The 27,951-nt window shown below is 56.9% G+C and overlaps 1 protein-coding gene across 3 annotated transcripts; it reads right to left on the bottom strand.

Annotated features, from left to right (window-relative positions):
• Window positions 1-56: 56 nt before the first annotated feature.
• On the bottom strand, window positions 57-26,506 carry MOCS1 (molybdenum cofactor synthesis 1). Of its 3 annotated transcripts, none has more exons than XM_051854766.3 (11): window positions 26,272-26,506; window positions 20,188-20,314; window positions 18,838-19,005; window positions 9,255-9,419; window positions 7,034-7,095; window positions 6,693-6,804; window positions 6,378-6,490; window positions 5,884-5,994; window positions 3,581-3,701; window positions 3,098-3,145; window positions 57-1,462 (listed from the first exon to the last, which is right to left on the bottom strand). In XM_051854766.3, exons 1-11 carry the CDS (start codon window positions 26,392-26,394, stop codon window positions 726-728), a joined length of 1,887 nt encoding a protein of 628 aa, XP_051710726.3. In that variant the 5' UTR covers window positions 26,395-26,506; the 3' UTR covers window positions 57-725. The 3 variants fall into 3 exon arrangements, with proteins under 3 accessions (XP_051710726.3, XP_051710728.1, XP_089189381.1); XM_051854768.3 differs by having other exon boundaries at window positions 3,083-3,145; window positions 26,272-26,505; XM_089333255.1 differs by lacking the exons at window positions 6,693-6,804; window positions 7,034-7,095; window positions 9,255-9,419; ... (1 more) ...; window positions 20,188-20,314; window positions 26,272-26,506 and having other exon boundaries at window positions 3,083-3,145.
• Between the last annotated feature and the right edge of the window lie 1,445 nt (window positions 26,507-27,951).

The raw sequence follows: 27,951 nt of genomic DNA, 5'->3' as shown, positions 1-27,951 counted from the left end.
CCCCTCCGCTTCTCCCCCGGGCAGTGGGGCCCTCCACACAGACACAGCCCTCATTCTTGCGTCTCCAAAGTTGGCATCGTGGCTTTATTTGTGCGCTGTATGCGTGAAGGCATCTTCAACTCCCTTCTGTCCCTGATGTGTTCTGGAATGAAGAGTTGTGGGTAGAACGGCAGTGAGCAGGGCCAGGCGTGAGCTGTGACGGCGGCCCTCGCGTGTGCAGCCTGTTCGGCAGGAGTGGGGACGAGGAACAGGGCGAAGTTCGGCTGGAAGGCTTCAGGTCTGATGGGGCGTGGGGCACAGGGGGGCTGTGGCTTCCTGCCGGGGAGAAGTGTGCCAGCAGAGTGGGTTCCCTCTGCTTAGTGAGCCCTTATTCTCCTCCAAGGAAGTAGATGAGAAAACCCAATGTGAGAAGGGGAAGTCGTGGGCTGGCCTGAGACTGGTCGACAGGGACAGTCACAGGTAACCAGGGGACAGTTCCCTGCCCCAGCGTCAGTCTTGGCCGACCCCTCCCGGGATCTGGGTGGCACCTGCTGGGGGCTTCTGTGTAGAAGAAACCTCACAGGTTACTACAGTTGCCCAGAAGAGAGGGACAGGGCTGACCTCAGCTTCCTCCTGGTGAGAGTCCACAGTGACCAGGCCGAAGGAAGCTGATGTCTTTCCCTGGGCTCAAGCCGCATCCCATTTCTGGCCCTGGCTGGGCCCATGGGCGAGACGGGGCGGCGGCTCTAAGCTCGGTGGAAGTCCCCCCGCTGACCCCCGGTCTTGCTGATGAGCTTGACCTCCCTCACCACGATGTCCCTGCTGACGGCCTTACACATGTCGTACAGGCTGAGGGCGGCCACCGAAGCCGAGGTCAATGCCTCCATCTCCACCCCGGTGGGGCCCCGGGCCCTGCAAGTCGCCTGGATGGCCACGGCATGGCGTGTGCTGTCCAGCTCCAGCTGTACTTGGACGTGGCTCAGGGCCACTTGGTGGCACAGAGGAATCAGCTGGCTGGTCAGCTTGGCCGCCTGAATTCCAGCCAGCTGGGCCACCATGAGGGCATCACCCTTCTTCAGCTGGTTCTGCCGCACAAGCTCGAAGGCCACGGGCCCCAGAAGGACGAGAGCCGAGGCCACAGCCACCCGCTCGGTGTCTGGCTTCCTGCCCACGTCCACCATAGCGGCCCGTCCTTCTGAGTCCACGTGGGTGAGCTGGTCTGAGGCGGGCAGGGATCCAGAGCTAAGGCACTTGGAGTCGGTGTCTGAGTGTACACAGGAGCTGTGGTGTCTCTGAGGGCAGCCAGACCCCCACCACTGCTGGGCCACTGCAGCGGCCTGGGGGACTCGGCTTCCTTTCCACAAAGCCGCCGTCGGGTTGGAGAAGCTCATTCTGGGTCTCAGACCCTGAACACGAAGGGGGGCCCAGGAGAAGACGCTTGGACTGGCTGGTGGGGAACCCTGGAGCGTCAGCAGCAGCAAGTCTGCAAGGCAAGGGGGAGAAGGGACATGTGAGGCCCTGCCCTGCCCCCAGCCTTCGCATCCCTGTGAGTTCTCTTCCCATGGGGGAATGAGGATGGAGGACAAGCACAGCGAGAAGAAACCAAATAGGAGACATGCAAACAGAAGGCGCCTATTGTGTGCAGGATTCAGGGCTCCCCCAACCCCCACTCACGACCACTTCCTATGTCCTGGTGCACCCAGGAATCACCTGACATCTGAAGGCTGGAGCGAATGACCTCTCAAGGTCCCCTTGTTTTCTTAGAGGAAAGTGCCCTAAATTCCCAGTGACACATACGTTCGTCTTCACAAGCTCCAAGCATTCACAGCCATGGGCTCCCTAGCTTACAGGCGATGCACTAGGGAAATGCTTCATCTACGTAAATGATGTCTCGAGTCCCCTGGGCACAGTCAGACAGCACACACACGGCTCCAACAGTCCAGAGGTCCTGGGGACTGGGCAGGTGTTGGTCACTCCACAGGCGGTCCAGGGACCAGTGGTGCCAGCACCATTTGGGGACCCATTAGAGAAGGAGAATCCCACCCTGGACCTCCAGAGCGGAACCTGGAACAATGGGCCTGAGCCACTCGTATGCACACGGACGTCCCAGAGGCCCTGCTCTGCTTAAATCTTGGATTTTACAGAAACCACATTAGTAAGGAAATACCAGAGCTTTCCATCCTCCTCTAACCCCAGCCTCACCAGCATCCCTTCTCAGGGGACTGTCGGGGCATCCCCAAGTCCTTGCCTCGGAGGTGTGTCAACACGGGGCAAGGTCCAGCAAGAGGACTTAGAGGCGGGAGAAGGAAGACGGTTGCTTTCTTACCACGGTGAGCTGCTTTCCTTCCTGGGTGGCTGGCACACAATGGTGGCCCTTGGGCTCTCTGGCCCACCCCAGCCTGCTTTTCTCTGCACAACGGGCTCACGCTGCTCCAGCCTCCTCTCCCCTAGCTGGACAATGCAGAGGCCCGGATCCAGGCTGGGCCTGGCAGGGGCCCTAGGGTGGAGTGCCACAGTTGGCTTTATAAGAAAGATGTTTCTGTTGGCAGCGTCCTACCTGCCACGGGACAGTCTCACGCATGCACAAGCCCCAGCGCAAGGGAGTCAGAATGGTGAGGTCCTGGCCCTCTCCACCCTAGCCAGGGCCACAGTCTGTGCTGGCTGCTCCCAGCCCAGACCGGCATGGATGCTCAGTAACACACTTAACAGGCTCCTGTCCAGCTCCACGTGCATGGGCCAGACCCTTCTGCAGAGGGGTCGGGACGCCTGATGCTATCCAAGCTGGGAGAGGCCGGAGTGGAGAGCAGAGGGTCCGCCTTAGCCAGGATCCCCATTCTCAGGGAACGGCCAACTTAGCAACCACGAAACTCGGGGGACCCCCAACCTGCTCTCTGGTGAGACAGAATGGCCGTTTCTGAGGCAAGGATGTGGAAGGGCAGCCGCAGGCAGGGGACAAGAACAAACACTAAGGATTTGAAGGAGGCGGAAACAGAGGGAGGAGGAACAGAAGCCAGATGAGGATGGAACGGGGGAGCCGGGGGTGGCTGAGGGCAGGGGCCCGCCCCCACGGGACCCCCAGTGACAAGGGCGCATGGTTACGTACTGATGGGTCACCCACCGATGAGGATCATGGGCCGGTTCTTCATCTGGGAAATATTGAACATGCCTGGGGTGAGGGAAAGAGGGGCAGGGGAGAGGAGGAGGGCAGGGAGAAGAGGTCACTGAGACAGGTGGATGGACGCAGGTGGTCTCACAGCCCCTGGGACGTGCACTCAGCTCTATGCACCCTGACACCACCCCATGACAGAATCCAGAGAACAGGCTGGATGCTCGGGGCCCTGTCCTGACAGCAGCGTGTGGGAGGGGACAGCAACAGGGACACCTTCCCCTTTAACCAGCCCCCCTCCCCCAGCCCCTGCAGTCTGTTCACTGCCCCAAACAAGCAGCCACCCCCACTCCCTGAGCCCCAACAGGGTGAGTGAGTGGTGGCAGCAAGGATGACCGTCCCCCCAGCTCCCTCCTAAGCATTGACGGTCCTTGCACCCCAAACTCTGCATCCCTCCTGCTGCCGATGGCCCCTCACCGCCCGGCCCGGCCTTACCTGCATGCTGCTGCTTCTTCCTGCCCACGGCAGCCCCGATGATGGCCAGCAGCTCCTCCTCGGAGGCTCCCGCCCGCAGGTGGTCCCGTAGCGATACCTCTGAGTTCCCGAAGAGGCAGACCTGCGTGGGGGCAGGGGTGAGGGTCAGCAGGCTTCCCTGGTTCCTGAGCTGCGGCCTCCCAGACTGAGTAGCTCATTCAAGTGGCCCAGTGTCAGCCCGAGGGCCTGGGCCTTCCACAGCAGGACTGCACTTGGGCAAAGACTGGCGGTGAGGGACAGAGGCATGGGCTAGAAGGGCAAGAAGCAAACCTGGCTTCCCAAGACCTGGTTCTAGTTCCCCCAGGGAACTTTACAGAAGTCCATGGCAACAGAAATGCAGATGGGAGTCTCTGCTGGGAAGGTGGGTGGGGCAGCTTGGCTAGCACCACGAGAATGGCCCCAGGTCCAGCTGGAACTGAGATCCAGGGACCCCAGACCTGGCCTACATATCATTTTTTTTTTTTGACAGGCAGAGTGGACAGTGAGAGAGAGACAGAGAGAAAGGTCTTCCTTTGCCGTTGGTTCACCCTCCAATGGCCACTGTGGCCGGCGCACTGCGCTGATCCGAAGCCAGGAGCCAGGTGCTTCTCCTGGTCTCCCATGGGGTGCAGGGCCCAAGCACTTGGGCCATCCTCCACTGCATTCCCTGGCCACAGCAGAGAGCTGGCCTGGAAGAGGGGCAACCGGGACAGAATCCGGCGCCCCGACCAGGACTAGAACCCGGTGTGCCGGCGCCGCAGGTGGAGGATTAGCCTATTGAGCCGCGGCGCCGGCCCCTACATATCCTGTCTCCCTTGGGTTCCTTCCTGGTCCCTCTGCCTGCCCCTATGAAAGGCTGGGTGCTATGGAGCTCAGGGGTGCAGCACCGTGGGCAGTGAGGACACACAGGACATCTGAGAAAGCCCCCAGGGCAGAGATGCACAATGACAGGTGCGACAGAAGGTGTAGCTACTTCACTGTTGGCTCTTCCGCCTCGCTGCCCCACCAGGCCCAGCATCTACTCTCTAATCAGGATCCCATCTAACTTGTGGCTCCCACCCTGCGGGCTCCCCTCCAGCGGGCTCCCCTGCAGCAGGCTCCTGACCGGGAGTGAGAGGGGAGATAGGTGGGGGCCTTGCCCCTGCTTCGATGTCTGCCAGTGGCTGTTTCCTCCCGCCATGGCTCCAGCCCCCACTGGGCCCCAGCGGCACCGTCGCCTCCCTTTCCCCTGCTGGCTCAGCGGGAACAGTCACCTGCTGCTGCCGCCCTTCTTAGGTGCCTCAATGTCCCTGACAGGTTCCCTTAGCCCTGCACCCTGCAGGTAACCCCTTGGACAAAGTCCTCAGAACCCCACCCGCGGCTTGTTGCTGGAGCCTGCCTGATACACGTACCAGCACCAGGCCGAGTCAATCCTGCCTCTCCGGCCTAGAAAACCCTCTGTGTTTTTCAACAACCTGCTGGTGGGGATCAAGCTGGATGCACCCAGACCCTGCCCTGCACCACTGCCCATCCTGACCCAGGGCCCAGGCCTCCTAGGCCCTGCGCCACGCTCCCTTCCTCATCCTCGTCTCCCACTCTCAGGTATCTGGAGCATCACTGAGGGGCCTGCTACCTAGCCTTCCATCTGCAAATCTGCTCCCTGGCTCCTTAAAACACGGACAGAGATCATGTCTCCCCTTGCGAGGCACTGTGACCTCCTGCTGACAGCAAGGCTGGTGTAGTGCCCTCTGTGCCCTGGTCTCCCTGCACATAACTTCAGTCTGCCCCTGCCAGAGCTATGAGAACCCCAACATGCATCCCCCCCTCCCCTCTCCCACTGTGCCCAGCTTCGAGGCTGCGGTCCACAGGCTCTGCCCCAGAACCTGCCCTGCCCCCCTCATTGCCTGTCAAGCCCTGCATCTGACAAAGAATGAGAAGTGGCCGCACAGCGCCTCTTTGCTTGGCCTCATCTGTGAGTTTTTTTCCAGCCATCAAGGAGACGGGACCTGATGTTACCCTGCAGGTTTGACTGCACAGGACATTGCTATTGGCTGTGAGGAGGGGATGCTGGCTTCAGAGCTGAGCTCCAGCCCAGGGCAGGGGCAAAGAATGCACCAACCTCAGCCCTGAGTGCAGGACAGGGGCTTCCGAAGCCCCCAGAAGCTACTTAACCCAGGACGAGGCATGGGGGTTACCGTCCCACCCCCGAATCTGACACTACTGCACTGCCCCCGCCCCACATGCCCTGCTAGCCTGGCCTTCAGTCAGGAGCACCGGTGACAAGGGCACCTGCTGGGGACACTCACCTTGAGGTTCCCGTCGGCCGTGATTCGCAGCCGGTTGCAGGTCCCACAGAAGTGCTCGGACATGGACGTGATGAAGCTGACCTGGCCTTGGAAGCCCGGGATTCTAAAGGCCTGGGTGGGTGGGGGCAGCAGAGGGGAGGGGGTGGGCTAGCTACGGAGCCCGCGCTCTCCCTCCTTGATGACAGGAGCCCGTGCTTCAGCCCTCTCCCCAGGAGCTCCCAGGAAGCTCACGCCCAGCACCACGCATTCTCCACCTGGGCCTGGCTTCCCTGGAGGAAACCTGCAAAGGGCCCAGGGACCTGGGAGAGGCCTGGCCCAAGAGGCCATGTGACAAGCTGGGTGTCCTGAGCAGAGTGCCTGAGCCCCCGGCCCACCCAAGCCCAGCCTCCTCCTCCGTGCACGGGCTGAACAGGGAGTGGGCCGCTCGAACCGTGTCACCCACACGCCGGGCCCTGACCCTCCTCGGGCTGCACCCTGCCCTCCTCCTCCCTCACCTTGGCTGTGCTGGATTCCTCCTCCGGCAGCTTCTCCAGGTCCGGCCACTGCTGCTGAATGGTGTCCAGCATCTCCTTGTAGCTCACCATCTTCTTGAAGTTCCACTTGTTGCCTGTGGGGGAGCTCCAGGGTCACAGAGTCGAAGGGGCCCTGGTGTCTGCAAGTCCACCCTCCCACCTGGAACCACCATTAGTTCTGCAACTCTCGGGTGGGAGGACAGGCAGTTTGAATAACACCCACGCTTAACTCAGGCCACTGGGGCCCAGCACGACCCACGGGGTGAGCCCGCCCCCGCCCAGCCATCGGCCGCTGACCGTCAAAGGGCATGTACTCTATGAAGCGCACGTCCAGGGGCAGCCCCTTGGTCAAGGCCACGAAGTCCAGCAGCTCGTCCTCATTGAGGCCCCGCATCACCACACAGTTCACCTGCTCCAGGGACAAAGGCACCATGAGGGCTGTCCTGCCTTCCCTTCTACCAGGGTCCCATGCGTGGCCTCCACCACCCAGTCCTCAGTAAGTTGGGGGGTTCCACAGGGCCACTGGGTTTTCTCCCCTCCCTCTCCATGGGGGAAGTGGTCAAGGTCAAGTTCAACGGCCAAGCTGAACTGCATGGGAGTGGACGAACAGGTCAGGGCGAGGAGTGGCCCGTCCTCACCTTCACGGGGCTGTAGCCCAGCTCGATGGCCTTGTGGATGCCCTCCATAACCTTGTGGAAGCCTGCGGGCGGGGAGAGAGACCAGGTCCAGGAGCTCCCCCACCACCACGACGGCGAAGCCCGGGCTCCGCCAAGCTGCGGGTGGCACGCGCGCTCTGCCTTGGGGAAGACACCACATAGCCCAGGCCACGGGGGCTTTCTCCCAATTCAAAACACAGGGATCAGGAGTGCAGCACGGAATTCAGACCGACCGATGGGGGCAGGACGGGACTCTTGGCAGGGGGGATGCTTTGCTAACCTGGGGTTCGTGGCGAATGCTCCCTGTCATTGACTGATCCCAAATGTCCTCTGGGAAGTGGCAGAGGGGCCAGAGTCGAGGGGAGGGCCGCGGTGTGTGGCCGCTGGGCTAATTCATGCCCTCCCACCGGCTGGATGACGACACAGAGGCCCAGAGACAGGCAAGGTCCTGCTCGAGACCTTGCACCTCACAGAGTGCAGGCTTTCTCCTTGGCATTCCATCACTTACTCACTCAACACACGTACTCCAAGCACCTGCGAGCCCAGGTGCTGTTCCAGGGCCGGCAGACAAGGAGGATGTGTGTTGTGCTCACACACTTCTGTGGTTAGACCACAGGGAAGGCGACCCCAGGCAGGCCTCTCCTCACCCTGCAGCTTGCTCTCATGCATCTGATCACCGGAGCCCTGACCTCAGGTCAGCCCTACTCCACCCCTAGCCTGCACAGTCCAGGAGTTGCCCGATGGAGGGTGCTCAGTGCCAGCCTCCGTGGTTTGCTTCAGCATCATTAGGTTGCCAGTGGGATGGGCAAAGCGGGGGCATGAACATTGTTTATCCGCCCTGCTGCTGGGGGACACTGGGGCCCGTGGGCTTCTCTGCTGAGCCCTCTGCTCCCCAGACAGGAGCGGGCTGCAAGAGCACAGGGCCAGGGAGGACCTGACGTTAGCAGTCCTGTGTCACGTCATATGCAGTGGGCATGTGCGTGTTGGGGGCCAAGTCACAGCCACATCTTCCACTTTCCCACACTGGACCCCCTGCAGGGTCTCTGCCCGTGTCCTTGATCCAAGCCCACCCCTATTCCTCGAGGTCCTTGTAAATGCCACCTCCTTGAAGCCCTCCCATTCCCTCCCAGCAGGCATTCTCTCTCCCCCTGGAGCACAGGAATCAATGCCACACAGCAAGCGGAGGTCGTCTGCATTCCGGGTGCTGCCTTTTGGGCCTCGGCAGCCTACAGGGCTGGGAGGACATCTCTTGTCTGCTCCACGACACCCCAGGCAGCCCTAGACAAGGGAAGGGAGTCCGTGAAGGCTTCTGCGGCACGGGGAAGCAGAGACAGGGAGCCACGTCCAGGGAACGGGAGGAAGAGGACGGCAGAGCTTGCCATGAAGGCCTCCCTCTGACCCTCCAGGGTCTGTGAGTTATCCCCCTGCCGCCTCAGAACCACAGGGGCCCCGACCCTGCAGAACTGTCCATTGAGGCTGGCCTCCCCTATGAAACCAAGCCGGGGGAAGGTGGGCGTGAGCTTACAGCAAGGGCTGAAGAGACCTGTCCAGACGGGCACAGGGACAGTGTGGGAACCCTGGGGCCCCAGACAGCAGTGGACACCCAGCCCTGGCACCTCACAGGGCTGCTCCCTGCCTGGGCTGCCCCATTGCTCTTCCGAGCCTGCTCCAGGGGCTGCCTGGGTTGTAAAAGTACAAGGCTTTCATTCTAGAAACTTCCTTAGTCCTGGGAAAACGGGGAGTGGGGAGGGGGTGGATGGATAGTCTAGCAGCCGATCCCAACAAGTGCCTGATGGCTACAGGGCAAGGCTGAGCAACACGAGACAGGAATCTTAATGTCAGACCATCCCTCCCAACTGTCCTAGTGTGGCCCTCACCTGTCCACGCCAAAGTGCTTGACAGGACGGCTGGTGCCAGGTGACCCAGCAGCACTGTGGATGACAGCTGCCCATTCCTCCCTGCCCCCTCCACACCCACACCCACACCCACACCCACACCCACACCCGGCAACCACCAAGCGCTGCTAGGAAACCACAGAGGCCATTGCCCAACACGAGCTCTTCAAACTCCAGAACCGTCAGCCACAGAAACCCCTCAGCCTCGCCACAGCCCAGACCCAGAGAGAAGACGGCCAGTTCCCTCGCCTAGCCCCAGCCCAGCCACGTGGAGGAACACCCGCCCACCCCGTCCCACATCCCATCACCTTTCCTGCGGACGATGAACTCGAACTTGGCTGGCACCAGGGTGTCCAGGCTGACGTTGATGGCACTGAGGCCAGCCTTCTGCAGCTGCGGCAGCAGCCGGGCCAGGTTGATACCGTTGGTGGTCACCCCGATGGTCCGCAGCCCTTCCAGCCGGTGCAGCCGGGCTGCAGAGACAGGGGAAAGGTCATCAGACTCCTGCTCTCGGCGAGGCCAGGAGGGCTGGAAGGCAAAGCTCTTAGTCTGAGTGAGATGGACCAAACGGTGCTCTCTACAGGTCTCTATTAACCAGGTGTGGGAAACACAGGAGTAAAAACAAGAGTCAAGACTGTAACCACCAAAGGATTCAGTCCCTGCTGGGAGCTCTCTGCTCAGGGCTTGCAAACGTTAGCTCATGCAGCCTCACGAGCGCGATCCCCACTTAGCGGACAAGGAAAGAAGGCTCAGAGAGATTGGGCAAATGGCTTAAGTCACACAGCTGGAGTTCAAGTCCACGTGTACGTGACTCCAGGACTGTGCTCTTCACAGCCAACTACAGGTCCTGAGATTCTGTCTACAAAAAGAAAAGTGTCTGGATTAAGTGTTATTCAACCCCCCATTATACCCTAAATCTCTGGAAATAACAAATTTAAAACATCCGTAACAGCTATGCTATATGCTCCAAGAGTCCCCCGAGGTTTACATATGTTGGAAGGTAATTCCCATTGTGAGTTATGAGAGGGCAGAAGCTCAAACAAACTGTGCTGGTGTTGGTGGGAGGATGAGAGGGTGGGGGAGCTGCAGTCTAGATGAGTGCATTTGAGTGAAGCCCCCAGGATTGACTCCTGGTGGGTTCTAGGCGGAGGGGAAGAGGCCAGACAGACAGATACACATGCTCACTGTCTGTTGCCTGAGATGCCATCTTCTGCCTCGGGATACAACCAGCAAGAACTCCATCAGCACCAGATGTGAGCTGTGTCAACCCCTCTGCTGTCTAAAATCAGCCTGCTTCAGGTACTCTGTTATAGTCACTTAAAGCTGACTAATACAGAAGGTAGTAGAGAATGCCACTGATGGCCCAGAAAGGTAATGAAATACCAGAGAGTGCACAAGTGAGCAGGAAGGAGATGGAGAGAGACCACAGCTGATGAACGCCAGGAAGAGGTTCCAAACAGGGGGCAGGGGATCCGAGTGGTCAGGCTTGGAGTTCGCGGAGCAGAGCGTCCCAGAGGCATGGCGAGGAGGTTGTCTGGCTATGGAACCGTATCTGGATAAGCTGGGCAGCTGGCCTCTGTCCGCCCCTGCAGCAGGAGCAAGGCAGCAGAAGCACTCCCCCGCAGGCTAACACACTGCTGTAGACACTGAAGCCGCCCCACAGGGGTGAAGCCTGGGTCGCCGCTGACACTTGGGAGACCCAGAGCCCAGGAGCCCAGCAGCACCTCGCACCCCATCTCGTCCACCTCCTGGCAAGCAGCAGCAACAGAACTGGCACTGCCAGCCAGGCCAACGGGAACCTCAGGGCTGGGATGAGCACACAGCCAAGAAGTACTCGGCATGCAGGGCGGGACGCTGCCAGGAGCAGAGAACACGTTCCACCAACAGAAAGCTGCAAAGCAGCCGCAGCCAGGCAGGAAACCCAAGATGAGTTTTCCTCAAGAAGCAGAGTTCATACGCTCACTGGGACAAACACTGCCTGCTGAAAACCAAGACAAATAATTAGGCCTCTTGAAAATTAAAAAACAAAACAACAACAACAACAAAAAAACAGGTGCTTACAGAATGAAAACACTCAGTGGAAAAGCAGGATGAACGTATCTGATGAACAAGCAAGCAAGCTGGAGAACTGAGCAGAGGATTTCTCGCAGAAACAACACAAAGGAGCTAAGGAAGGAAACGTGAGACAGAATCCACCTGCTCTGCACCGAACGCCAACAAAATCCAGAGAAAAGATGAACTGTGCCAAAACGTTCATGGTAATCTTTGATCGGCAAGATGGTAGGTGATATTTATAGGTCTTTTTTTTTTTTTTTTTTTTTTTGACAGGCAGAGTGGACAGTGAGAGAGAGACAGAGAGAAAGGTCTTCCTTTGCCGTTTTTTGGTTCACCCTCCAATGGCCGCCGCAGCTGGCACACCGCGCTGATCTGATGACAGGAGCCAGGTGACTTGGGCCATCCTCCACTGCACTCCCGGGCCACAGCAGAGAGCTGGCCTGGAAGAGGGGCAACTGGGACAGAATCCGGCGCCCCGACCGGGACTAGAACTTGGTGTGCCAGCACCGCAAGGCGGAGGATTAGCCTGGTGAGTCATGGCGCCGGCCAATATTTATAGGTCTTACCTAGAGCTAAATGTGATGCCATAATGAGCAAGCTTCCTTTTACAACGTTGAACAATACACACACACACTCCTTTTGGTTTGCAGTCAACCACGTGCTGCCCAGGCAGTGCCACTGCCTAGACCCTCGCGGCCACCATGGCAGGGGCTCCCAACACCCCAACCCGAGGTTAGTGTTAGAGGTCTCTCTGTGAGGGATCAGCTCCACTCTGGTGGCACCCGGCACCAGAAGCAAAGGGCACAGGAGAAGGGGACTAGAGTAAAAGGCAGCAGAAGTTGGCACAATTAGTTATGTTTGCGTACAAGGGCGAGGAAACCCCACATGCATGGCGTATTCTTAAAATAAAACCATATGGGGCCAGAGCTGTAGCTTAGGTTAAGCCACGGCCTGCAGCGCCGCCATCCCATATGGATGCCTATTCAAATCCTGGTTGCTCCACTTCTGATCCAGCTCCCTGCTAATGTGCCTGGGAAAGCAGCGGAAAACAGCTCAAGGGCTTGGCCCCTGCAGCCATGTGGGAGACCCATATGAGGCTCCAGGCACTTGGATCCTGGCTTCAGCCTGGCCCAGCCCAGGCCGTTGCAGCCACTTGGTGAGTGAACCAGAGGATGGAAGACTTCTCTCACTGCCTCTCCCTCTCTGTAAATCTGCCTTATAAATTAAAAAAAAAAAAAAAATGAAAAGAAAGTCCTATAGTTCTGCTGGAGAGAAGCGTTACATGGAACTTCATAATCCACTGGCCACAAATTTCACTTCTAGGAGTTTAATCTAAGGGAGTAGTCATGGATGGGACAATATTTACCTACAACGAGTATCACAGAACACTTAACAAGAGAAGCGGGAAATAATCGAGACAGCCAATAGTACAAAACCGGTTGAGGCATGTTTTCTCTGGGTGGTGGGGTATTATGTAACCAACAATGACTCTGCAAAGTAAGACACGAGTGTGGAGGAAATGCGCACGCTGTACTAAGGAGCGCGCGAGCCGGTTACAGACAGCACATACGAGAGGCAGGGAAGAGGGCAGGGAAGAGGGCAGGCCGGTCACCGAAGCGCAACGTCGACAGTGACTACCGACTTTCTGCTTCTCTGAAATAAACTTGTACTACTTTGGCAAAAAAGAAAGTGAAAGTCTAAAAATACAAGTTGTTGTTTGGAAAAGAAAGGAAATAGCTTCCCTCTGGCCCTGCCAACAAGGAAGATTAGCGAGCAGCGGTTGTTGGCTTCCTGCACCAGATCAACCCTGGACCGACACAGAGTTGGGACACTTACAAACATGTCTCGGGCAGCTCTCAGGAAGAGAAATGGTAGCTTCCACTGCTTTGAACTGGAGTTGAAGGCGCCTGGTGGAGACCATGAGCAGGGGCAGGAAGGTGAGGCAGTTTAAGCTCCATCCTTGCCCACTGGTGCCCACAGACACCTTGGTGGCACTTGCCCAGGGAACTGGTTTAGGTGCTACAGCAGGTAAGCTTAGGGCCGATGGCCCTGCAGGAAGGGGAGCTGAGGACAACAGGTGGACACGGACTGCCTCGGGCAATCCTGCCTCCATCCCACCTCCCTTCCCATCCTCCAGCCCCAGGACTGGGGGATCCCAGCCCCCGGCAACTGATTGCCTCCTTCCAACTCTGCTTCTCCCTCCCCAAGGGGTTCAAGGCAAAGGGCTGCAGGGCTGTGACTCCCACAGCCCCAGGGATGTCGTCCTGGTTTGGGCTAAGTGAGCAGGTGCTCCTGCAATCAGCCACTGCCTGGGCCGTCTTCATGGCGAGGTACCGTGGTTTGGATGTGACAGGGCCCCGGAACTCTTGGCAGACAGTTGAAGTTGAAACCCCCGAGTCCTGTGTTGATGGCTGGGAGGGTGGAGGCTTAATCCAGTTGTGGCCTTTAGGAGGTGGGCCCTGCGGGAGGGCCCTCAGCTGTGGGGCTCATCCTTAGAAGGAGGTTCTTGTGAGGTGGGTGTATCTAAAATCCTGAGCTGGGCCCGGCCCCTCTGCTTCCAGGTTCACCATGTGGTCCTCCTTCTGCACACACTCCGCCATTGCCACCCTCTGGCCCCACCAGACCCAGACCAGCGAGGCCGCTGGTTCCTGGACTGTGAGCCGCCAAAGCTGAGCCAAGGTAAAACTTCCTCCCGCAGAAGTCGCTCGGCCTCGGCAGTTACAGCGACAGAAAGCTGACTCACACGGGAGGAGACAGCGAGCGGGAATAACTGATGTCCTGCAACCCCAGGCTGTCACACTCCCCTCTCCTCGTGCCCCTGCAGCTGCCTATCAAAGACTAGGATTCAGATGTGGCCTTAAGCCCTCCCCCATTAGGCAGTGCCACACAGAACAGCTGAAACCCTCGGGGAACTGAAAATCAGGGCTGAACCAGAAAGACCCTGGAGCCCCCTCCCCTCTCCAACAGGAACCACTTTAAAATATTAAACAATTAAAAGGGAAAAAAAAGGAAAGAGGAAACTAACACTACATTCTTAGAACTGTATCTCAGAATTACATGAAATCTGTTCTCTTTATATTAATGTAAAACTAAGTTTTCAAACACCAAAATATATAGATATAGGAGAAATTAAAATAGACCATGAATGTTAGATAGGCATGATGAATGCAGAAAAAAAATGAAAAATAAGAACAAATATTAACAGTATGAAAAAAATTCCACTACGGTATAAGGAAACAAGAGGAAATATTAGATGAAAGTATAATTGTGAAAGAAATAACACAGGAGATGAGATAAAGAGTCATATGGATGGATACACAAGGAGAAAATGGAATCAGAAGATTAAGGAGCTCTCCCAGGAAAAAGCTGAGGAGAATAAGACATCAAAATGTAATTTTTAAAAAAGATTTACTTGAAAGGCAGAGTTACAGAGAGAGAGAGAGAGAGAGGGAGTCATCCTTGCTGACTCCCGTTCCCTCTCTTCACGCAGCCCCTCCCCCCGGACTAGCAAGCACCTGCCCTGAGTGCTGGTTCACTCCCCAAATGGCTGTAATGGGCAGGGCTGGGCCAGGTGGAAGCCAAGAGCCTTGTCTGGGTACCCCACATGGGTCCAGGGGCCCAATCACTTGGGCCATCTTCTGCTGCTTTCCCACATGCATTAACAGGGAGCTGAATTGGAAGTGGAGCAGTTGGGCCTTGAACCAGCACACATGTGGGATGCCAGCAACACAGGCAGAGGCTTAGCCTGCAATGTCACAATGCCAGCCCCTTGAAATATGATTTAGGAAACATGGAGGCTAGAAGTAAACAGGACAACAGGCAGATAAGGAAGTTCCCAGAAGAAAAATAAATTAAGTAGAGAAGGAAATATTTGAAGAAATAATGAAAAAAAATTTTCCCAAACTTAAGACAACTGGGTTAGAACTAAAATGGAGATTTCACTGAAAGTCAATAGGACAGATTGGAACAGCCTGTTTAAGACATCTTATGAAATAAAATTCATGAAAATTAGATATAAAGAAAGCACCCCCATAACTTTCAGAGTAAAATAACACATCACCTGCAAAGGAACAAGAATCAAACTGACATCTTTCAGCTGTGATGCTGGCTGTTAGGAGCCAATCAGTCCAGTAGAACCTTAATGTACTGAAGAAAGAAACTTAAGACTAAGATTTTTATATACATTCAAACTGTATTATAAAACTTCCACTTGGATGTAAAAGACAACATGAAAACCACAAGGCATACTGGATTTAACTGGACATGTCACACAAAGACCTGCATTGAAATAGAGAAAATACTCTATTGAGATGATAAAATCGGGAGATGCTGCCAGATTATGGGAGTTCTGGGTGATGCAACACCTGGGAAAAGCTGGCTGACAGAGGGTGTGCTTACAAGAGGGACAGAGGATTCAGTGACCCAGGGTGAAAATTCTAGAAAGTGTCAACAATAAGCATGGGGCAGGCAGGAGAAATCAAGGGGTGGGAGAATGCTAAAGTTCCAGTCTTGCTAGGGAGAAGAAGGGAGTCACTGTTAAAGCCAGAATAGAAGAAAAGCAAACAAATAGAGGATGACAAATTAAAATAAAGAATAGACATAAACTCAATTATTTCAACAAAAATCTATTTAAGATAGATCAAAGACCTAAATATAACACCCAAAATTATGAAATTGCTAGTAGAAAACACAGGAGAAGCACTTCCAGATGTTGGTGTTGATGATTTCTTGGGTAAGACCCCAAAGGCATAGGCAACAAAAGTACAACTCGACAAATGAGGTTCTATCAAACTCAAACTGCTGCAGAGCAAAAACAGTCAATACAGAGAACACAGCCAACAGAATGGGACAAGACATCTGCAAGCTACTTATCTGATGAAGGATTCACATCCAGAAAATATCAGCAACTCAAAACACTCAACAATCAAAATGCAACCAATCCAGTTAAGAAATGGGAAAAGGATCAGAATAGACAGTTCTCAAAGGAAGAAATACATATGGCCAACAAATACATGAAGACATGCTCCACATCACTGGCCAGAGCTCCAGAGGGCCAGGGGTGGGGAGGCATCACAGATGATGGCCAGCAGGGGGAGCCAGAGAGCCGAGTGGCCCAAAGTCTTCCCTGGGGGGTTCTACAGCAGCCCCAAGAGCATTAGAGAGGACAGGGAGGGAACAGGACTGCAGGCTCAGCCACCCTCTCACTCTGCCCTCTCCCCTGCAACTGTGGGCACCGGGGCTTGTGAACACCTTTGCTGACTCCCATTCCCTCTCTTCACGCAGCCCCCTCCCCCCGGACTAGCAAGCCCCTGCCCCACGTGCTGTGAAGCAGCACCCTGGGGAAGATCAGAGGGCAGCAGGAAAGACGTGGCAGGGCCGGCACGCACAGCAGTTCAGGGCGCTGCAGCTGCGTGTGTCTGAAGCACCGTGGCAGGGGAGGCATGCAGGCTTCCCCCACCCACCCAAATCCCTGAAGGGACCCTCAGAGGCAGGGCACTTGCCCTAACCCGTGTCTACTGGGCGACCTCCTCTTTCCTATCCCACGTCGTCAGCCAGGCCCGGTAACCATGAAACACAGCAGGAAAGGTCCTTGAAATGGCTAATCCACAGACGAGGGCACAGGCGGCCCAGGGCGGGGAAGGGATCTGCACACCTCCGCAGGGCCGGGCGCTGGCAGAAGGGGAACAGGCTGCTGGCTCTCCTGCCTCCCACTCCTTCCGCAGTGCAGGCCAGTGGCTCCCATGGAGAGCCGAGTCCTCACGCCTATGCCTCGCTGACCAGCCCGCCACCCTCAGCTCCTTGGCTCTCCCTCAGGTCCTGGCAAGGGGCACAGGGCTCTAAGGTGGAGCCCATGCCAGAGCGTGGCAGGCAAAGGCGGCGACCTGCACCAAGGGGCTGGGCCTGGCAACCAGCCTGGCTCAGCAGGTGCAGTCTTTCCTGGAAGCCAGCCTGCTAATCAGCCCTGGGGAACTGCCTGGGCCGGCTCATCCAGCACAGGAACGGGGGCAGGGTCCCAGGTCGAGGGAGCAGCAGGGACTGGAGGGAGCTGGCCTCAGGGAAGGAGGCAGGAGGAGGTTGTCAGGGTGCCCTGGGCCCTTCCATGGAGCAACCACAGCACCTGAGCCCCCTGCTCAGGGCATCAGTGCACAGATCGGTGCACTCCAGGGGCTGCCCCTTCCCGTGCATGGCAGGGTCTGAACAGCAGGGCCTGTGGCTGTTCTCAGCACAGTGCCAGCTGGTAAGAAGATGCTCCACTGGGCTGGGCTGAGGGCTGGGGCATGGGCACGGCCAGTCAAGACCAGGAAACGTTATTGACCTTTGTTTCATCATCCAGAACACAAGGAGCAAAGGTCACTCTCTGCCTGTCCTTTGGGGTGAGGGGCAGCACGTGGCACAGGGCTGTGAGCACCTGCATGTGGTGGGCATTCCTTTCTTACTTCCTCTGCAGGTCCACCCTATAGGGTAGGTATGATCACTGCCTTGAGGCTCAGAACAGATCTGCAAAAGATGCCTGAAGACTTGCGGCTGGTAAGAGGTACAGCTAAGATCCAAGTGGGGTGTGACGTACTCTAGTTCTCACGTTGCCCCACTCTTCATTCATTCAGCAAATACCAGTGAGCACCAACAACAGGTAAAGGCACGGCCGCGGGCAAAACCTGCCCCAGCGACCTGAGAGCTTCCACTCTCGTTAATGGAGGAGACAGACAATGAGAAAAACAAACATGCAACCCAAACTGCAACGTCTGGATGAGCGAAATGCTATGAAGAAACACAGCAGAGAAAGGAGATAGAAGAGGGGTTGCCACCTTTTTCTCTGTGTAAATATCTCCAGCTTTGCAACACGGCCTCTGTTGCAGCCACTCAACTCTGAGGACGTGCGCAAGTGAATGGTGCGATTATGCTGCAAGCAGACTGCAGTAGCCACTGAACTTAGGATTTCACACAGCTTTCATGTAGTAGAAAACATTATCTTTCCTTCCATTCCCTTCCCCTCACCCCCCCACCCCCACACCATTTAGAAACATAGAAATCATTCTTAGCTTACAAACCATAAGAACAGGTGCTGACCCAGGTTTGGCCCATGGCAGCAGCTTGCTCTGGGAGAGGGTGACTGGGATGTGTACACCGGCTACACGTTAGACAGCATCAAGGAGATGACACTGAGCGAGGCCAGGCAGTGAGCCCCAAGCCCCTGGTGCCCGTGAGCAAGGGCGCAGGCCTGGTTGTGTGACTGAGATGAGGACAAGGCAGGGAGCAGCAGGAGGCTACAGAAGGCAGCAGGAGCCAGGTCAGGTGGCCTCCTGGTGAGGACTTTGGTCTCAGTGTGACAGCAAGTCACTGGGACCTGACATTGACTGGCTTTGTGACCTTGGGCAAGTTACTCAACTTCTGTATGCCTTATATTTTCATCCAAGTGGGACTAATAATGGCACCTGTCTCTAAGGGTGCTGTAGCATGAACTGAATGTGATGCCCAATAGCCACGCTGAGGCTGGGATGCAGCTGGGGAGGCGGACACTGCACAGGGGTCAGGGCAACCCTGGGTGCAGCTGGAGAGGTGGGCACTACACAGGGGTCCTGGCGACCCTGGGGTCCAGCAGGGAGGCGGACACTGCACAGGGGTCAGGGAAACCCTGGGGTCCAGCCGGGGAGGCAGGCACTGCACAGGGGTCAGGGCAACCCTGGGTGCAGCTGGGGAGGCAGGCACTGCATAGGGGTCACGGTGACCCTGAGGTCCAGCCAGGGAGGCGGACACTGCACAGGGGTCACGGCAACCCTGGGTGCAGCCGGGGAGGCAGGAACTGGGAGGAGCAGCGACGTCCATCATCCAACTCACCCACTATGTCCACTACGTCAGGCCGGATGAGTGGCTCCCCACCGGTGAGCCGAATCTTGTCCACGCCTTCTTTCACAAAGAGCCGGGCCAGGGTCAGGATCTCCTCGGTGGTCAGTAGGTCAGCCTTGGGGGTCAAGGAGACACCTTCCTCCGGCATGCAGTACTGGCCTGGGGGCAGCGAGTGGACAGATGAGGAGGTGGAAATGGGTATGGAAGCAGATACACTGTCCCCGACTCCCAGCAGGCCTCACATTCCCCTGAACTTCACCAGACAACGAGGAGAAACTGTGGCAAACCCAAGGTGATGCAGCCCCTCATCGTGCCTTCTGGTCTCTGAAATGACAGAGCCCCCTCCCCAGCTGGCCTTAACCTCCCTCTGCAGAGGAGCAGAGGCTATGGCTCACAGGTGAGGAATTGACCAAAGGCCAAGGGCAAAGTGCCAGCTCTCTCAGCCGGGGATGGGTGGGCAGGGTGGCCGGCACTGTTCACCCTGCTTCCTGTCACCTGTCGTGGTGCCCGTGGGGAGGACAGCAGCACTGTCTGACCCGGCAGAGGCTGCCCTCTGCAGCTACCTCCAAGTGTTCTCGAACCCCACCCCCTGCCTACTTTAGGCTGCCCAGGGTCTCATTTCACAGGCTGCGGAGCTGAGGCAGGGGAGTGGGATGAAGGAGGCGGGCTCCGGAGGGGGTGCCCGAGCTCCCCAGCACTTCCTGTGGGTGGGAGGGGTTTACTCAGGCCAGATTGGGTCAGGTTTGCTGGAGGGTCATGAGTCAAGTCAGTGACTCGGGTCTGGAGCGAAGAAGATAGGTAAGACTATCAGAATGGGCTGCCTGTGGTTTGTTTCTGTTCAGTTAAACATTTGCTAAATATCCACGTGTGTGTTTACTGAACTGCAAAGTAGATGTTTTTGGGGGAGCAGGTACAGTGGAAGGAGGGAGGGAGGAAGGGAGGGAAAAGACAGCCCCAGAACCCTCGACATAGGACCATGGGAGGAGGGCTCTGTATCAGCCTGGCCTGGGGCTAGCGGCGTCTCAGCAGATGACAGCGCCAGCCATGGGCACCGCTGCATACTGCATGTGTTTATAATGGCCACCACCCTGGCCTGGACTTGGGGACTGCAGGGAAACAGGAGGCAGCAGTGCTGAGGAGTGGGCAGTGCAAGACCCAATCCTGACCCTGAACCTAGCCACCGTGCTGTTCTGTGTCTCAGCAACTCTAAAACTCAGCTGTGCCCCCAGCCCACCCCTCCGTCTTGTGCATGGCAGGCCAGGGTGGTAGACACAGGAGAGTTTCTGAGAGAAGGCAGATCCCAGAGGCTGCTTGAGCAGGGGGCCCAGGGAGGCGACTCACATCGGAGGTTGCACTTCTCGGTGAGGGAGATCCGCAGGTAGCTGTGCCTCCGGCCGAAGCGGTCAGTGAGGAAGGCAGAGAAGGGGGCCGCGTGCTCCCGCAGGAACTGCCTGCGCCTGGACAGCACCTGCAAGGGCCGGGAGGATGAGGACAAAGACGGTGGCTCTGCTACCCTTGGGGACCCCCTCCAGAGAACCGCGAGGGCCCCGCCCTCTCCACCAGCGTCTCTACAGCGCTCATTTCCCACGTATTCAGGCCCCAGAGTCCTCTACAGGCTGAGCAAAGGACCCAGCCCCTGGGGCCTCAGCTGGGGACGCCTGGCTGGGCAGTGAGGTGGAGGGAAGCAAGGGTGGGAACTCAGGCACCCTTCCCAGTGCCAGCAAGAAGGATTAAGCACCCTTTGCCTGGGGCCTAAGGGGGAGGAGATTGCTGGGAGCTCCAAACAAGGCCCAGACTCATCCTGGCGCGAGCCAGGGGGTCAGCCTCTTTCTCGTGTCCCATCGGGTCTCAGCACAACCCCAGGTCCTAACAGTGGCTGACAAGGTCATGGCTCCACCGAAGTGCCATTTAGCACTTAGTTTCCAAAGAATGTTCTTGGTTCAATTCCCATACCCACCCTGTAAGATTCTAATGAACAAGGGCAGGGGGCAGGGGGAATCCAAGAACCAGGAATCAAACCCAGATCTCCTGCCCAGGGATGGACGATCAAGTTACTTCCCTAGGACTGTGAGGGCAAAGGTCATCCATGAGGTCTACAGACAGGGCTCTGCAAGAACCCCTGGTTTGTGGGCCAGGTCTGACCAGCCACACTGGGAAGGTTCCTTAACTTCTCCAGGAGCGTTTCCCCAGCTGTAAAGTCCGAGCAGCCGTGGGCTACGGTTGGTTGTCTTGCTAGGGGCCAGGAAGCTGGTAGGTGACCCCCAGTTGGGATGATCACCAACCTGAAACTGAAAAGGACAGAAGGTCTCAGGTTCCCCAGAGACCCAGGGGAACTGCACGCCTGTTCCTCAGCCCTGGGTGCCCCACAGAACCACCAGAGGAGCTTAAGAAAAAAAAAAAATCCACCGGACATCAACTGCATCTGGATCTCTGGGGCTGCTGTGTTCTCAACATCTCAGGTGATTCAAATGAACAGCTAAGATCAAGAGCCTTGGGCAACTCAGACAAAAGGGATGTGAGAGGCTGGCGCTGTGATGCAGTGGGCTAGGCCTCCACCTGCGGTGCCGGCATCCCATATGGGCAGCGCTTTGTGCCTTGGATGCTATTCTTCCAACCCAGTCTCTGCTAATGGCCCGGGAAAGTAGCAGATGATGGCCCAAGTGCTTGGGGCCCTGTACCCACACTGGAGACCTGGAAGAAGTTCCAGGCTCCTGACTTCGGTCTGGCCCAGCCCTATCCCCAGCTGTTGTGGCCATTTGGAGAGTACACCAGCAGATGGAAGAGTTCTCTCTCTCTCTCTCTCTCTCTCTCTGTGTGTGTGTGTGTGTGTGTGTCCTCCTAACTCTACCTTTCAAAAAATTTAAAACAATTTTTAAAAAGGGGACATGAGAGGAAGTGTGTGGGGGTGGGGCTTCCATGATTTTCCTGTGTCCATCAAACTGTCCTCAGCACACCTGCTCCAAGAGTGGTTCCCCCTCCTTGGGGAAGCCCTGCTCACAATCCTGTGACTGCCTCCCTGAACTACAGCCACTGTAATGCCAGCATCCTGTCCTGCCTCCCAACAGCACAGAGAAGAGCCACCACCCTCTCCTCTCTCTATCCGTAGCCTTGGGAGTAGGGCAGGGGATGCTCTGTACCCAAGAATGCCACTGGCCATCAGAGTCCAGTCCAGAGCTTCCTGGAGATGGGATTGGTGGTGGAGCTGCAGCCTTTTCCCCATCAACAGCTATCTGCGATGTAGTCACCTGTCACTCACTCCTGGCTCCAGTCCTCCGCTTGCCAAGATACACTGCTCCCCTTAATCTTCCCGTGCTTTGTGGGAAAGGAGCGCGGGGTGGGAGGAGAGCCAAGGTCAATACAGGAATTTGGAGCAGGTGAGAGGATCAAGGAGCATGACTCAGCAGAAACCCGAGAGCAAGCAGAGGGAGGGGGCGGGGGCCATGGAGAACAGAACTGGGCCTGGGTTCTGGCAGACCCTGCACCACCAACCAGACTCCTGTGTGCGAGCGCACGCACACACAGGCGCTCTCACTCTTGCAAACTCCTCACTTGGATATTCACAAGCTACCTCCCTGGCTTTGCTCTTCACGCCCTTTTGTTCTTCCACTTCTTCCCCTTTAATCTCTTGGAGGAAAAAAGGACCTGCTGCAGTGGAAGGAGCCCAGGATTCAGTGAGGATGGCTGGAGAAAGCGGCCAGCCAGCCTGCTCACCCAGGAAGGGCCGGGACACGTCAGAGGCAGCACAAAGCCTCCAGCTACTCATGCTCCCGGGGCCTTGCCTGGGGCAGGCTGTTCGCTCTGCGTAGGATGTCATCACGGCGCAGTATCATGTGGTGTCTCCCAGGGTGTGCTGTACCAGGTGTTGAGCCACTGTGTCAGTGAACAGACCTGTCGCTCATCTAAAGGGAAGGTGGTCTATGCAAAGCCAGTTACACGGATGCACTCGTTTTCAGGCTGGGATCTGCCGTCAAAACGTCGTACTTGACGCTGGGGTGCTTAACCTTGGCAGCAACTCAAAACCACCTGCAGAACTTCGCAGGAGTACTGATGCCAGCACCGTACCCCGAAGCCTCCAACTCAGCAGAGAGCCTCCGCACCCTGCCGTGCAGTCAGACCTGAGAAGCACTGGCCAGCACCAGGTGCTGCTGTTTAATCCAGCAGTGAGGGTTGCGGTGCTGAGGGAGGTGACCTGGACTACAAGCTCGGCTCCAGCTGTCACGTGGTCTAAAATCTGCACCTCTCAGGTCCCTCATCTATACGGTGGGGATAATTACCCTTCCTAGGTGGACTGGGGGCGTTCCCGGCACATACTGGATATTCAGCAAGCGACTGCTCATTTTATTTACACAGTCCCTACTTATCAGACGTTCACCCATTAGATACTCGTGGAGGAGCATGTGTGTGCATTGTGATTACTTTTCCTGTTCTGTGTCAACTTCCCAGCCTTGCAACACCTTGGTCCTCCACCCCTCGCAATGGCAGATGGCCTGAGGCTAGGGGTTCCGGACCTGTGGTCACACTACCCAAAGCAGGACGAGTGGAGTGAGTGCCCATGGTTACTAGCGCTAGTAACCTGGCGTATGGCTGTCGCTTGTCAGCACAAGCTGGGGTGGGGTGGGTGGGGCCTGCAGTGAAGAGGGTGGAGAAGGGTGCTACAAGGGGGTTAGTTAAGGGAAGGACACTGACCTCAAGTGTACTTGATCTGAAAGGTCAAGGCCAGCCCCAAGAGAGCTCTAGAGTCCAGAGGTGGGAGCAGGGTTACTGGGGAGAGGAGCAGCCCATTCCACATTCAAGTACCAGTGACCTCAACTGCCCTGAGGAGGGGATGATGTCGGGGCCCCTTGAGATCCCCTCTATTAGAGGAGAGGACCCAGCCAAGGGCCCAGCCACTGGTCTGGTTCTCTCTCCCTCTCCGCTACGACACCTGCCCTGGCTCCACACAAAGATTGCCACACTGCATGGAAAATGGGTTTGAGGAAGCTGGGTGGGTTGGAAGTCAAGAGAACGCCCTGCAAAGCTCTTTCCCTTCCTCCCTCCCCTACTCCAGCCCTGCAGTCCTCTCCCAGCCTCCCCCACACCCACTTCCCTCCCACACACGCCCCATGCAGCATTTGTCCTCTCGGCACCATGACGCCGCTGCCTCATCCACAGTTTTTTACCAGCCCTGCCTTTGGCCCAGGCAGCAGAGGCCCAGGGCCTCGGGCCAGCCCCTCATGACCCCAGTGAAGCCTGCAAAGGGGCTCGAGAGGGGGACAGAACGGTGCAGTGCTCCTGAGCTGGACTCCACCTGCACACGCGTTGCTCTGTCTCCCAGCCAGCCTCTCCCCTGCCTGGCATAGCTCTGTGTTCCTTTTCCACCTGTAGAAGCTGCTCCGCCCCAAGGCCTGCTGCTTCCCACGGTCCTCACAGCCAGCTCCCACTGACACCTAACATCTCTCTCACACCCAACTCACACAACACCTGGCTGGCTTCGCATCCTGGCTGTCCCAAACAAGGAGGAGGAGGAGGGCAGGCATCCAGGATGACCTGCCCCTGCTCTGGCCAACTGGCCAGCTCTGTGGATTGGCTCAACATAGAGGAGGGCCCTTCAAAAAGTCGGTGGAAAAAGGAAAAAAGTTTGGTGCAAAACAAATAAAAAAGTTTGCAAGCCCTAAGGTTTTTTTTTTTTCATAGTTGGTGCAAAGTGCATATTTTGTGAAGACTTCTACACATGAATCTAAAAACGTTTGACCTCAAAACTGATTTTAAAATTCCATCTTCCACAAACTTGAAGGACCCTTGTTGGGGGCGAGGCTGGGGTCCAAGCCCAGCGTGCTGGCCTGGGGTGCGCTCGGCCCCCGCCCTGGGGTGCACATTCTTCCAGCTGCACAACACCTCCCCTAGGCTACAGGGTAGGAGCAGCTTCTGCGTCTCCCCGCAGGGAGCAGGCAGAGCACAGGCGCTGGGGTTTGAGTGGCCGTCCCCACGCCCCGCCCCGCGTTACAGGGGAACTTGAGGGGAAGGGACTTCCCCAGTGCCCCCTCCCCTGTCTCCCTGCCAGCCTCTCCCCTGCCCGCATAGCTCTGTGTTCCTTTTCCACCTGCAGAAGCTGCTCCACCCCTCCCTGCAGGTGACCCCCTCAGGTCTGGGGTGAGCAGTAAGGAGACCACGGGGGAAGCCCCTGCACAAGGCCCTCTTAGGAAAGATGCAAAGTGAACCGTGGAAGGAGAGGGTGAAGGAACAGCCCTTCCCTCGGGTCCTTTACAGATCTCTCAACCGCCCTTGCTTTTCCATCTTCTCCCTCACTGAGATTAGGAATTCAAAGGTACTGAAGGGGCCGGTGCTGTGTCTTAGCAGGTAAAGCTGCTGCCTGCAGTGCCGGCATCCCATATGGGCACTGGTTCGAGATCCGGCTGTTTCACTTCCGATCCAGGAAAGCAGCAGCAGATGGCCCAAGTCCTTGGGCCCCTGCACCCATGTGGGAGACCCAGAGGAAGCTCCTGGCTCCTGACTTCGGATTGGCTCAGCTCTGACCGTTGTGGCCATCTGGGGAGTGAACCAGTGAATAGAAGACCTCTCTGTCTCTGCCTCTCTGTAACCCTGCCTTTCAAATAAAATAAATCAATCTTTAAAAAAGACACTGAAAACCTCTCCACTTTCTCCCAACGGGTCTGCTCACCTGGGAGTCCCATAGGGACTAAAGCCTGGGCAAAACCGAGCAGTTTGGGCAGCCCTGTCCCTCAGTGGGCAGGACAGGAGGATGGATGATGGAATGATCCCAGGAGTCAGGAGATCGGAAGAGACCAGCAGAGAGGTCCAGGAAAGGGAGTGGACCAAACAGGAGGAGCTACTTCTCCCCCTCAGTGGCTCCCCAACCACAGGAGTGAAACAACACACTGCAAACTTGTCAGGACATCAGAGGCTCAGAGGGGTGCCGCCGAGGATGGGGGATCCTGCCCCAACCCTTCAAGGTACACGGGAAGCCCCAACCTGGGAGAGGCCAGGTCCAGCTCGCGCTGCTCCAGGAGGAGGCTGAGCCCCCGACAGAGGGCAGAGGTCACAGAGTGTGGGTGCGGAGTGACACCTGGCCGCTGGTTGCACCCAGGTGATGTTGTTAGTATCCCACACCGAGGTGTCACAGGACACCTGATCACACACGGAAACCCGGGTGTGAGGCAGGGCTGAGGGCTGCTAACAACACAGCTCACCACGCCCGAAGCCGCGTCTCCCAGGCTGCCCCCATTTCTGACCTCAACTGGGGGCGCGGGGCAAGGGCGCGGCACTCCCAGGAGCCCCTCCGGCGACCGGTGGGTGGCACAGGGCAGTTCGGGAGGACACAGCCCACTCACTCCTGCGTGCCCTGGGCTCCCTCCAAACGCGGCCCCGGCGCACAGCCAGGCGCTTCCCGGGGTCAAGGGAATCTGGGAGCGGGTAGGGTGGACTCACCTCCGTGGCAGGTTGCGAAGGCTCCCCAGGGCGGGGCTGTGACACCGGACCCCCTGAGCTGCAGCTCCGGGTGCCAGGCCCCAGGAGGCGCCGCACCATCCGAGCCACCGGCCGCGCCGCCATGAAGCCTGTGGGCCGGCAGGGCCTCGGCTGGTAGCCAGTTTCTGGAGCACGCTAGCCCGGGACTCGCCGCCCCGGTGGCCCCGGCGGGGGTGGGGCCGGGGCCTGGCCCACTCAACCAATCGGCGAGGGCAGCGCGCCGCGCGGGCCACTGGGAGTTGTAGTCCACGCCTCTCCTCCCGGGCGCCGGTTAAGCGTCCTGGGGCCAAGCAGGAAGGGCTGTCTCCTTTCCCTGAGAATTGCGTCTACCCTTCTCTGGTCATGGGGTGACTGACACAGCTGCAGGCAGGACGAGGGCCAGAAGAGCGACGCCCCGCCTTGGGTGAATTTAAGGGGGCACCGTGAAAATTCTTATCAAGATAAGCAGTATTTTAATGGAAAACTTCAGAAAAACTAAAATAAAAAGTCCATTGAATATCAACTTTTTAAGAAAGAATTTGTTTATGGGGCAGAGAGATAGAGACACACTCAGATTTCCCATTTGCTGGTTTACTTCCCAAATGTCCCCAGTGGCTGGAAGCCAGGTGTGGGGAACTCAATCCAAGCCTTCCATGTGGGTGGCAGGAACCCAATTACTTGAGCCGTCACTGCTGCTGCCCGGAGTCTATACCAGCAGGGAGCCTGAATCAGGAGCTGGGAATCAAACCGAGGCGCTCTGAAATGGGACATGTGAATTTTAACCGGTGAACTAACAACAATTTTTTTAAAAACATTTATTTGAAAGTGAGAAGAGAAAGAGATCAATCTTCTATCTGCTGGCTCACCCTCCAAGTGGCTGCAATGGCAGGGGCAGGGCCAGACCCAAGCCGAGAGCTTGGAACTCTAACTTAGGGTCTCCCACGTGCAGGGACACTCGGGCCATCTTCTGTTTTTCCCAGGCCATTAGCAGGGAGCTGGATCAGAAGTGGAACAGCTGGAATACGAACTGGTGCCCTTAGGGGAAGCTGGTGTCCCAGGTGGTGGCTTAATCTGCTCTGCCACAATGGCCCCCAAAGTAACAATGTTTTAAAAACAAGATCCAATCTGCATCTGCATGACTCACTTCATCCAGTCCAAACCCTGGTTCTAAAATAGTCAGCTTCCTCTCTTTTTTCCTTTTTTTTTTTTTTAAGGTTTATTTATTTGAAAGGCAGAGTTACAGAGAGGTAGAGGCAGGGAGAGAGGGAGAGGTCTTCCATCTGCTGGTTCACTCTCCAGATGGCCACAACAGCCAGAGCTGCACTGATCCAAAGTGAGGAGCCACTTCCAGGTCTCCCACGCAGGTGCAGGGGCCCAAGGGCTTGGGCCATCTTCTACTGCTTTCCCAGGCCATAGCAGAGAGCTGGATGGGAAGTGGAGCAGCCAGGACTTGAACTAGCACCCATATGGGATGCTGGCACTGCAGGCGGAAGCTTTACCCTCTATGCCACATTACTGGCTCCCCCTCCCCCATTTTTAAGGGCTTCCTCTTTCAAAATACACTTTTCCAATTGTGCTTAAATAGAGCATTAATAATCTCAGTCTCTTAGATCAAAGGAGTTTATGGGAAGAAGTCAGAGGATGAGTGGATATCACTTTTGG

The sequence above is a fragment of the Oryctolagus cuniculus genome, chromosome 5, assembly GCF_051225735.1.
Source record: "Oryctolagus cuniculus isolate XC-2025 breed Fujian yellow rabbit chromosome 5, ASM5122573v1, whole genome shotgun sequence".
NCBI lineage: Eukaryota > Metazoa > Chordata > Mammalia > Lagomorpha > Leporidae > Oryctolagus > Oryctolagus cuniculus.
This window is presented reverse-complemented; position numbering and strand designations above follow the sequence as displayed.